This window comes from Macrobrachium nipponense, chromosome 7, assembly GCF_015104395.2.
Source record: "Macrobrachium nipponense isolate FS-2020 chromosome 7, ASM1510439v2, whole genome shotgun sequence".
Taxonomy (NCBI): Eukaryota; Metazoa; Arthropoda; class Malacostraca; order Decapoda; family Palaemonidae; genus Macrobrachium; species Macrobrachium nipponense.
This window is the reverse complement of record NC_061109.1, coordinates 116,126,463-116,138,586: the sequence shown is the minus strand read 5'-3', so window position 1 is coordinate 116,138,586 and position 12,124 is coordinate 116,126,463. Positions and strand designations below refer to the sequence as shown.

The window sequence follows — 12,124 nt, the reverse complement described above, 5'->3', positions numbered from 1 at the left end:
ATATATATATATATATATGCATACATACAGGCAGTCATCGGTCTCAGTCATTGGCGATCCAGTTTTATGGTGTTCCTCTAGCGACCATGATGAACTGAATTTTCGGAGCCAATATGCGCCGATCCCATTATCAATACATAACCTTGGTTATTGGTGCCAGTAACCAAGGATTGGTGCTGATAACCAGGGATCAGCACTATTATCGACAATTTTCAGTTACTGTCACACGATCAGGAACGGAACACCCCCCCCCCCATACCCCGGGACTGCATGTATGTGTATATATACATATATATAAAACTGACTCATGAAAATATGGAACATGATGAATGTATAAAGACAAAATCCCTTGAAGGAAAGAGAAACAATAAAATACTGCGAGGCCTTACAGTATTCCATTGTTTTTTTTTCCTTTGTGGAATTTGTCTAATAGCCAAAATGCCCTCTTAACTTCTTAAATTCTTTGCTTTTTGTTTGGGATATGCTCGTCACTACAAAGCCTGAATATCTAAGTTCAAAGAACTTGGATCTTCAGGCTTTGTAGTGACAAGTGTATCCAAAAAAGACTAAAGAATTCAAGAAGTTGAGAGGGCATTGTGGCTATTTCAATTGCATATGTATCTAGTAAAAAAGTGACCAGTAGATTTCACTATATATATATATATATATATATATAATATATATATATATATATATATATATATATATATATATATATATATATATATATATATATATATATATCACACACGTATATATAAATACACACATACACAGGCAGTCCCGGCTTATGACGTTCCGATACTTTCCAATTATATTCATCAAAATTATTTCCAGGGTTATGATGCTCATGACACTGATATGAGAGAAGAAATATGACCCAAAAAATGCAAAATAATCAATATATAAAGGTTTTTTCTTTAGGAAAATACAATGAAATTCACTTTACATAGTTTTTAAGGTTTTCTAGGATTTTTGACTGCCGTGTATATGTGTGTGTATATATATATATATATATCTATAGTAATATATTATATATATATATATTATATATATAATATAAATTACTATAGGAATTATAATATATAATAATATACATACAATATAGATATATACATATATATATATATATATATATATATATATATATATATATATACAATATATATATATATATACACACACACACCATTAGAAAAATTGTTTATAGCTTTTTCAAATGGAAAATGACCCTATTTTTCAACAGCATGAATGCCAATTAAACAAAAATTTACTACACAAATCACATTAATATTGGAATTTATCATAAAAGTAATCAGAAATGACCTACATCAGTAGAAATCCCAGATCCAAATATTGGTCACCCAAACTGGAGTTATATCTTATTCGATAGAGTAATTTCTCTAAAAATTAATAGTAAACCTTTTTTATATAAGGCAAGACATTACAGCTTAATAATATGTTGCTGATGACAATTACAAACAATAAATACCAAAGCACATTCTCTACACAAATAATGCTTTGTATACTGTATAAGAAAGTAAAGCTCATCAGTAACCAATGGATATAAAACATAATAATTATGTACTTAACAGCAAGGGTGTCAGCATTACTTTCTACTCCCACATGTCACGATGCAATGTGCTAAGGGATATTAAACTAAACATGGATGACATAGGATTCTCAAGAATTTCATGAGTCAGGAGCTAAAAGTTTTCTTGACTATTTCCAAAACTGTATAGCTCTTACTAAGGTAATTTCAATGCAAACATTGTTTTTAACCTACTGTAAAATAAATAGATTGCTGTGAGTTGAAACAAATTATCTACACATTCACATGAAAATAATTCTTTGTAATCGTCCTTTCACACTAACCAATAAAAATTATTAGCCTTTATCATAAAATAGGAACTATATGGAAATAATACCAAGTATCCATAACAGTGCCAAAATCTTCTTAACACTTTGTTTTCTTTTTGGAAAATAATATATGAAAAGGGCCTCTGCACAAACAAATCCTTCCACAATTTAAATAAAATTACCAAGTATCATTAAAAAAATGCTTACAACACTTCACTTCAAATTCATAGATAAAATTTTAAATTTAAGTGACCATAAAAATTTGTATCGTGGAAAACTTCAAATTAAATAAAAGAACATTGCTAGAAAAGTGAATTCAAATTAATAAGAAGATACTGAACTATAAAAACTTGCTAATGTCTGTAAGGTCTGATTCCTATTACCAATCAGTCTGTTGGTGCTAGAAAACCACATTTCAATTTGGTGGGTGAAAACAAAAAGGGTTGGTGCCCTTTTTAAATTCACATGAGTGAACCATCTTTGTAAAAGAAACAGTGACAAGCTCAAGGAGACCCACCCTATGAGATGCAAATTGCTAACTTGTTCCATACGTATTAAGAAGAGCTGCATCTACAGGTTCCAAACATGAAGGGCAAGTGAAGCTTCTCATCAGCCAGTCATCAATGCACTCCGTGTGATAAGTATGCATACAAGGTAAATACCTTACCCTATCACCAACTGTGAAATCTATCATACATATTACACACCTGTAAAATAAAATGTTCATTAGTGTTATCTAGCAAAGATATTCATTACAGGGATATGTTTGTGTAATTTGGTAGGACTAGGAGACCTTTTTAACAGGTTTTGTTGAATGTTATTGCTGCTTCAGCAGCATTAATCTTGTAGAGATTTTTCTCTATCTTTCTTATAGCGGATTTCTTGTTGCTGTTCAAGGCAGGTGAGTAATGTTCTAATATTAGTCATAATACGATAATGGTAAATGAAATCTGGGAGTAGATTCCATAAAATCGTATATTTTTTTACAATTATAATAAAATGCTCATAGATAATTTTAGCTGTAATCAGTAATTGCGATGTTTCATCTAGTTCTCCAGACATCCTCTTGGCAAAGGGTAAGTAAGGGACTGTAGTAGGTGGTGTAGTTCATCTTACTTGTATTCAGGAGGTTCAGCAGGGGATCTTCAGCGTGCCGAATTCTGGTTAGCTGCACGTTTAGAGCTGGTCTCCCATTGGCTGTTGGGGGTCTAGCTGCTCTTGTAGAGCTGGTCTCCCATTGGCCCCCATTACATCATAAACCTCTTCGCCAATTAAAATTTGGCACCCTGATGACGTCACACAACCCCAGAGATCTGCCAGACTACAGCAAAGAACCATCAGGTCCTGAGACTGACTTGAAGCTGCCCCCCAACAGCTAATGGGAGGCCAGCTATACACGCGCAGCTAACTGGAATTCCGCGTACTGATGACCCCCTGAACATAAGGAAGATGGACTACACCACCTACCACAGTCCCTCACTCACCCTTCGCTAAGAGGATATCTGGAAAACCAGATAAAACGACGCGATGACTAAAAACGACGCGATGACTAATGATAGCAAATTATCTATAAGCATTTTATTATAATTATATAGAGAAATATAGTACATAACTATGGAATCTACTCCCAGATTTCATTTACCGCTATCGAATCATGACTAATATTGGAAAACTACTCATCTGCCTTAATGGCAGCGAGAAAGCTGCTATAAGAAAGATAAAGAAATACTTCTACATGATTAATGCTGAAGCAGCAATGACATTCAAGAATTACATAGAAACATAATACTATACATTTGTCAGCCTAAATTACTAATGTAAAAAACACTAGTATTTCTGACACTCAATAATTACTGACAGACTAATAGCAATCAAGGATTACAAATGAAATTAAAGCTTCAATTTATATTCAAACTGTTATTCTGTTCATCAGGTTTGTCCATATGGAGTGGTATTTTCCACATTCAAGACAGCTTTTATGGAGTTCATATATGATGTCTAACGTCAATGTGAGAGAGACCTGATGAATGATTTCATCCCCATAGGGTTCAGATTTCTTAAAGGTCCCTCATTTTTATGTTACATGTTGATGAAGTACCAATTTACATGCCATTATTTTCTCACTCTTCACACTATGCTGCAGCCCACAACAACTGATACCTGTTGCCTCCATATTTTACAGCTCAGGCCAAAAAAATCAAAGCATATTGTACTTTTAATGAGCTAATCAAGATTCAAGAAGGGAGGGAAGGGGAAGAAGGTTACAGGGGGAACCATTAATATAGCTATATTACCATGAAGTTCATTTAGACTGATGGACTATGTGTTATCTGCCATCAGAAACTACCAAGTCACTAACACTAAAGATTTTTAATTTTTCATCATCAGCATCAAATGTTTTATATCATAGTTTTTCCTTATATAGGGATAAACATAATGATTAGCCTTTACCATAAAGTAATGTATATAAAGACAATACTCAAATGAAAAATATGTAAAAGCAAAAAGTTGACTGACGACATAGCACAAAGTAAACTACCTACTGTGGCATAGACAAAGTGCCTATGAATATGACTAAGAAGTATTTTTATTGACAATGTAAGTCACAGGAAATCAGCTTATATAAAAAAAAAATTTCTGTTGAAACATAATTTCCCTCTTTATCTATAATGGCAAGAGAGGGCAACTTCTCAGCTCCCAGAACTAAAAGTCGGCAAATGGTTAACGTAACTTGTATAAAAAACAATTACAGAAAAGCTCATTTTCTCAACTACATAAAGCCAATAGAGACACTAATACCAGAGATTTTAATACAAGATTTTAATACAATACTGGTTTTCACATACAAACGCATTCTTAATATACCCCCAAGTTCATGGTCTTTGAATGCCCCAGACACTAAACTTCTGTCTAATGAACATTATTAGTAGCTACTGTGCATACATCATCAGGAACTTCCACTTGCCATCACTCACTGGCTTCTCATTGTTTGTATGCCCCTGACAAGAAAGCAGGGGTTAGGACAAGAAAACTCATCCAATGAGTGACAAATTTTGTACAGCAAAATCTCAACTTAATCGACTCCACTGACTAGATATGACCAACTCCAGAAAAATAAAATGTCTGTTTCATAATAAAAAGAATAATCCAGTAATTGCACTAGACATAGAAGATGCTGAAATGAATGCAACTGTCTAAACCTGAATGTATAGGATTTTTTTTTTCCAGGTCTATACACTTCATATCAACATGCTATCTTTTGTCTGTGCTTATGCAAGTCTGTGTGATGATTTTTGGTATTGTTAAAAAATCTAGAGTACTGTGGTGAAGTTACAATGATTGTTATACTATTTAATCTTAAAATATATTTTTTGTTAACCTCAAATCTGAGCTTGGTAAGGCTATGAAGTTGCAGCAAATCTGATTATATGTGAATTTATGGACAGCCTTATGTAAAGGAAGAGAAACCTTTTATTCAGTTATTCTTAACTATTTTAATATACATTACCTTATTTCATCCATCTGTACTCAATTCCTGTTATATTTAATGTTATGTTTATGACCTATGAATTGTAGAAAATATTGATCAGGAATTCCCTATCTAGAGAGGAATGACTGCATCAATGAGATTCCTTGCATTCAACATAAAAATGTGGGATAGAGTGACAAAGATCTTGAAATGCGATTAAAAAACCATAAATATAACACTCAAACAAGACATACAGCCAATAGCTTATTTCAGCACATGAATGAATGAATAAACTGTGCAATTAACTGGAATAATGCACAAGTAGATGTAAAACACAATTGCCGAGTCATTTATTGAAAAGGAAAACCAACAATTCATTAACAGCAGCCTAGGGATGTACAAATTGGGTTAAGTGCTTGTAAATGTTTTCATACAGTTAGTTTGTAAAGAGACAACTATACTCTGTTTTTTTCCATCTGCCCATCCGCCTGTGGTGTTTCCATATGGTAACACTGCGTCCCGGGCTTTAGATAGTTACATTCAGCTTACATTCAACAATAATAATAATATCCTATTTTGAATATTAACGGTGTACTTCGCATACAGTAAATTATTAAAACACTTTACAGTTGCAAATGTACACCCAGATATCCTTTTATTTACCTAAAACTTACACATACCGTAAATATTTAAAGCCCGGGACGCAGTGTTACCATACAAAAACACCACAGGCAAATGGACAGATGGAAAAAAACAGAGTATAGTTTTCACATTCATGTATTGCTTCTAGAGAGGTTTATAACTACTTATGATTTTTTTTTATCCCTTAGGATCAACAGACTGATAAGTGTGCTATGAATACATAAGGTTTGCACTTTGTATGAACAGTTATGGCTACAAACATACAACAATCATCTTCACAATGGTACCACATTGAAAAGTACAACAAAAAGGTAACTTTTGGCTCCATGCATTTTGGAAATAAGTGATAATGTATCCTTAAATAATTTGCTCAACAAAAATGAACTAATCTACTTACTCTCCACTCTTTTTAGAACCATCATATATTCCACATGGCAAATGTGTTATAAGGCCCATTCGCTTTGCAATTTTCACCTGCTCCTCCTCTGTTAATTGAGATGCTGGACGACTGACAGACGGAGAAGGAAAAAACATAGGGGCTGCCTCCTGTTGAATATCAAAGTAAGTATGAGATTTTTCACTTATACAAAATTAGTACAGAATGCACATCATAATCTCACCAACTTTGCACTACTAGTTCAAAATGGAATAATTAAAGCTTACTTAACATGCATAACTTCCAAAAATATTTACAACAAATTACCTCATATATTTGACTAAAAGTAAGTTTCCTGTTATTTTCAGAGAAGCTACTACAGTAGTGCCTCAGGTTACAAAATTAATCCGTTCCAAAGCGGCCTTTGTAACCTGATTTTTTCGTATCCAGAACTACATTTTACATGTAAATTGCCTAATTCGTTCCAAGCCCTACAAAAACACCACAGTAAATTTATAATAAAGCTAAATTGACCAATAAACAATGAAATACAACAATTTGGACCATTCAATACCTAACCTAACCGTTACTGTACCTGTAAATAAAGTGTACTAGTGTACAGGGTACAGGAAATACTGTGCCTACATGTACGTACGTATGTAGTAAAATGTGGAACCTTACCTTTCGAGTGAGGCGATGTCCGAAAGTGGCGACAGAGGAGGACAAACGGCAGAAAACACGAACACTTAACTTTACGAAACACATTAAAAAATGGCAGAAAACATTAACACTAAACTTTATGAAACACATTAACAAATGGCAGAAAACATTAACAGTTAACTTTACGAAAAACTTAAAAATTATTATTTTTTTTTTTTTTTACCTTTTTCTGCTTAATTTTTGTTGTACTTTTTTACTTTACGTTTTTTTTTAAATTTCAATTTCTTCACCACTTTCAATTTTCTGCTTTTTCATATCACTTGGGCCTTCCTGTGTGTTTACTACTAAAGGCCTCTTTAACCCCTTCAGCACTGGGACGTACACATGTACGTCTTTTACACTTCAGTAATAAAAGACCGCGACGTACGCTTGTACGTCTTTCATCCCTCCTCGAAAATCAAAGCATTTTCTTCAGTTTGGATGGTTTCCAGACAGCAGTGTGTACGAGAGAGGTGCTGAAGCTCCACCCACAATTCATTCTAACCAATGAGCTTCCGATGGACGTCATGACGTCATTTTCATATGGGATATTAGGAGGGGTACTGGCCAACACATGCCCGTGCGCCTCAGGCTATTATCTGAGAAGGATGATCACAATTTTGTCTGTAAACCATGTAGATTTGAATTCTAAACCTTTTTCCCTTTTGATTGCAGTTATATTATATTTTTTTTCAGTATGTCAGATGATAGTGTTTCAGAGTCAGGGTCTGAGTACCTGCCAAATCTATCAGATGATGATTATAGTGATAATTTCTTAGAGGTTGACAGTGACAACGAGTGTTTGGAAAACATTGAACCTCTTGTCGATAAAGGTTGGCGGTTCATAACCGATCCATCTTGTGACTTGCGCCCAGACCCAGGCCCCCCTGATTCACAGAGGGTGACAATGGGATTCCTGCTTACACACTAGATTTCACCTGCTTACGTGATGCATTTTTTTTTCTTTGTTGTGGTGATGTAATTGACAAATTGTGTAAATCCTCCCTCCCCATTTCCAAAAACTTCTGTAAATGTGGTTTCCCCACTCTTCCTCACCTGATGGAAATAGTCTTCCCTCCCCCGTGTTTTCCTTAACTCATTCCTAAAAAGAGTCCATCACAGGGTGGCCTGTCATTTGACTTCAACCCTATATCTTTTACTACTTCTGTATTCCTTGTCTGAAGAGCTATGAAATTTCTGAGCACAAGTAATACAATGAAGAGCTATGAAATTTCTGAACACAAGCAATGTTTGTGATACTGATAGTATCCTTCTTTGGCTTCTCAAGGAGTTTGTAAGTGAACTTAAGTATTATGTCATTTGTTTCCCTTTTCTAACAAACTGGTAGTAATTTTTTAAGGAAAAACTCCTTCAGACTGTTCCAAATTACTATACTCTTAAACACTGAGGAATCTCACATCTTTCTTTCTGTTCATCAGTACAGCTTCCATAAAACACGAATGACTAGTTGTCGTAATTGATCCCTGATCCCCTTTTCCTGCAGAGAGCAACCAGATTCGCTGAACATCAGAACTATGTAGTAAATATGCCTTGCTTTGTCACACTTCTCAGCTCCAAGGGCCCTTAATTCCTCACACCATTGGATTGTGAAACAGCCTCCCTGAGAATGTTGTGCAACTGAAACTTCAGAAGTTCAAGCAAAAATGCAATGCGTTACTACCTTAATACAATTCTTCTTGCATTTTAATTTACTGAAATTTTTATATTAATTTGTTAATTTATCTGTTTTTCCTATATCTGACCTCCTCCTTATGTATTTCCCATTACCTTCTGTTACTTCTCTCAAATGAACACCATATACCTTGGAAGCTTGAACTAAAGTCAAATGGCCCTGTTCCATATGAAAAGGGTTCATCTGAATATAATAATAATAATAATAATAATAATAATAATAATAATAATAAAGAGTGGTTGGTTACTTTGACATGAAAATCTCTGAAGATCGCTTCATGGAATAAGAAGAATGTATTTGCTTAACAAGCGCACATTTGACAAAGGTTTCCTTGCTCCCCTATGCCATCAAAATTGTTTGGATTAACCAAACAAAAACTTCTTTCAGTTTTCTTCTGAAGATTGAAAAAGAAACCCACAAATTCACTTTGTAACTTTGTTTAAACTTCTAAGTATTTACATTTAGTTTTTATTCTCACACTCGAGTACTTTCAGGCCCTTCTGTGGCCCATTCTCAAGAGATGTTTGAGATGTTAGCCTGGGTCAAGGCCAGCAGTCTTCTGGAATTCTTCTCGTTGTGCTGTCATTTATGCGATGGCTGTTCTGGTTTTCTTGAGAGTTGCCAATCCCCTCTTGTCGCTCTGATATCCTGAGCTGATGGTCAATGGGATTCACCCTTGTGGTAAGGGTGTGGTCACCAAAAGTCTGTTGGGCAGGAAACCTAATCTCCAGGTCAGCAGGGTCAATCTTAGCTTCTTTTAATATCAAAGCTCGGCTTATGGGATCTTCTGAGGTAATTGAAGGAAACAAAGGTTTTACCTCAGAAGATCCCATAAGCCGAGTTTTGATATTAAAAGAAGCTAAGATTGACCCTGCTGACCTGGAGATTAGGTTTCCTGCCCAACAGACTTTTGGTGACCACACCCTTACCACAAGGGTGAATCCCATTGACCATCAGCTCAGGATATCAGAGCGACAAGAGGGGATTGGCAACTCTCAAGAAAACCAGAACAGCCATCGCATAAATGACAGCACAACGAGAAGAAGTTCCAGAAGACTGCTGGGCCTTGACCCAGGCTAACATCCCAAACATCTCTTGAGAATGGGCCACAGAAGGGCCTGAAAGTACTCGAGTGTGGAGTAAAATGATATTGTTATGTTACAATAAAGTTTCATACATACTTACCTGGCAGATATATACATAGCTAAGACTCCGTCGTCCCCGACAGAAATTCAAATTTCGCGCCACTCGCTACAGGTAGGTCAGGTGATCTACCGGCTGCCCTGGGCGGCAGGGACTAGGAACATCCCCGTTTTCTATCATATTTTCTCTCTTCCACCTGTCTCCTGCGGGGAGGCTGGGTGGGCCTTTAATTGTATATATCTGCCAGGGTAAGTATGTATGAAACTTTATTGTAACATAACAATATCATTTTCATACAATCAACTTACCTGTCAGATATATACATAGCTGATTGGCACCCTTCGGTGGAGGGTAAGAGACAGCTACTATATGGAATAGACAGGTAAACAACATATGTTGTAGGTATAAATAAAACCTTGGTTCCTACCTGATAGGTGGTAGACTTCGTGGGTGTTTGCCCAGTAGTCTGCATCACCTCAAGAAACTTTAGCGAGATATGTGATCTTTGGCCAAGAGTTTCTTGTGGGTCTGCCGATGGGGTCTTACCCACTTACTCAGCAGAGCCTAAAAGGACTTTGTCAATGGGTGCTGATCCACTTATATGACAATACACCTTATGAAGGAGCACACAACCAATCCCGACCACCTGATCCTAACCATATGTTAGAACTAAGGATTGTTACGAGTTATCCCCGAACTCGTCACAACAACCGTAACTCAAAAACCACTACGCACACATACATAATTTTTTTTTCAAAAAAAAATTTACTCAACTAATTGGATATGACGAGAATTCTCTTATGAACAACATAGACGGCCGCCCGTGCGAGCCTGAATCCTCCATTGTTCGAAGAGATTCTCGACCATATCCAAACAGAAGAACAGTATAATACATTTAAGGATTGGTGTCGGCTCCCGTACCCAGAATCGTATCTGCCGATACGATAGGACCTAGAGAAAAGCACTTCTCATACGTCACACGCACGTCTTTCAAGTAATGAGATGCAAATACTGAGTTGCATCTCCAATATGTCGTATCTTATAATGTTTTTAAGCGACATATTCTTATAAAACGAGAGAGACGTCGCAACCGCTCTTACTTCATGAGCTTTTACTCTCAGTAGTTGTAATTGTTCGTCAGGACAGACCTTATGAGCGTCCGTAATGACGTTTCTTACAAAGAACGCTAGAGCATTCTTGGACATCAGTCTTGTGGGGTCTTTTACCGCGCACCAAAGACCTTGTCTAGAGCCTCCCAACTGACGCTTCCTCTGAAGATAGAACTTCAGAGCTCTAACAGGGCATAGAGACCTCTCTGCTTCTCTGCCTACGAGACTCGACATTCCTTTGACTTCGAATGACCTAGGCCAGGGATTCGTGGGGTTCTCGTTTTTCGCTAAAAACAGGGTCTTAAATGAGCAAATAGCCGAGTCTCCCTTGAATCCTACTTTATCCTGCAGAGCTTGTAACTCACTAATTCTTTTTGCCGTCGCTAAAGCTAAAGAAATAGGCATTTTCTAGTTATGTCTCTAAATGATGCCAGATGCGGAGGCTCGAATCTATCCGAAGACAGATATTTGATTTTCGGGACTACGTCCAAGTTCCAGTTCGGAGGTACTGGATTTCCTTAGACTTTGAAGTCTCAAACAAAGATCTTATGAGATCGTGGAGATCTTTGTTATTTGCCAGATCTAATCCTCGTTCCTGAATACAGCCGAGAGCATACTTCTGTATCCCTTTATTGTGGATACGGCTAGATGAGATTTTACTCTCAGGAATAGCAAGAAATCAGCAATTTCCGCTATAGAGTAGAGGAGGAGGAGAACTTCTTGGCTCTACACCACCTTCTAAAGACCTCCCACTTCGACTGGTATACTTTCGTAGTGGAGGTTCTGCGAGCTCTCGCGATCGCGCTTGCCACTTCGCGAGAAAAGCCTCTCGCTCTGACAAGTCTTTCGATAGTCGAAAGGCAGTCAGAGCGAGAGCGGGGAGGTTTTGATGGTACCTCTTGAAGTGTGGTTGTTTGAGAAGATCCGTCCTTCCTGGTAGGGATCTTGGAAAGTCTACGATCCACTCTACCACCTCCGTGAACCATTCCTGGGCCGGCCAAAGGGGGCTATTAATGTCATCCTCGTCTCTTTTGACGCCACAAACTTTTTCATTACTAACCCCAGGATTTTGAATGGGGGAAAAGCGTAAACGTCCACTCGGGACCAGTTTAGCAGGAAGGCGTCTACCATAA

At 36.6% G+C, this 12,124-nt stretch overlaps 1 protein-coding gene across 5 annotated transcripts in view; it reads right to left on the bottom strand.

The window, feature by feature from the left end:
* Positions 1-12,124, bottom strand: part of LOC135217188 (uncharacterized) — a 116,588-nt gene that overhangs the window by 16,214 nt on the left and 88,250 nt on the right. For all 5 annotated transcript variants that reach the window (XM_064252911.1, XM_064252910.1, XM_064252912.1 and 2 more), the window contains exons 3-4: positions 6,369-6,517; positions 2,378-2,567 (exon numbers count right to left, since the gene is read on the bottom strand). In XM_064252911.1, coding sequence (XP_064108981.1) covers positions 2,396-2,567; positions 6,369-6,517 — 321 coding nt within the window. In that variant the 3' untranslated portion in view covers positions 2,378-2,395. The remainder of the gene's footprint in view (positions 1-2,377; positions 2,568-6,368; positions 6,518-12,124) is intronic.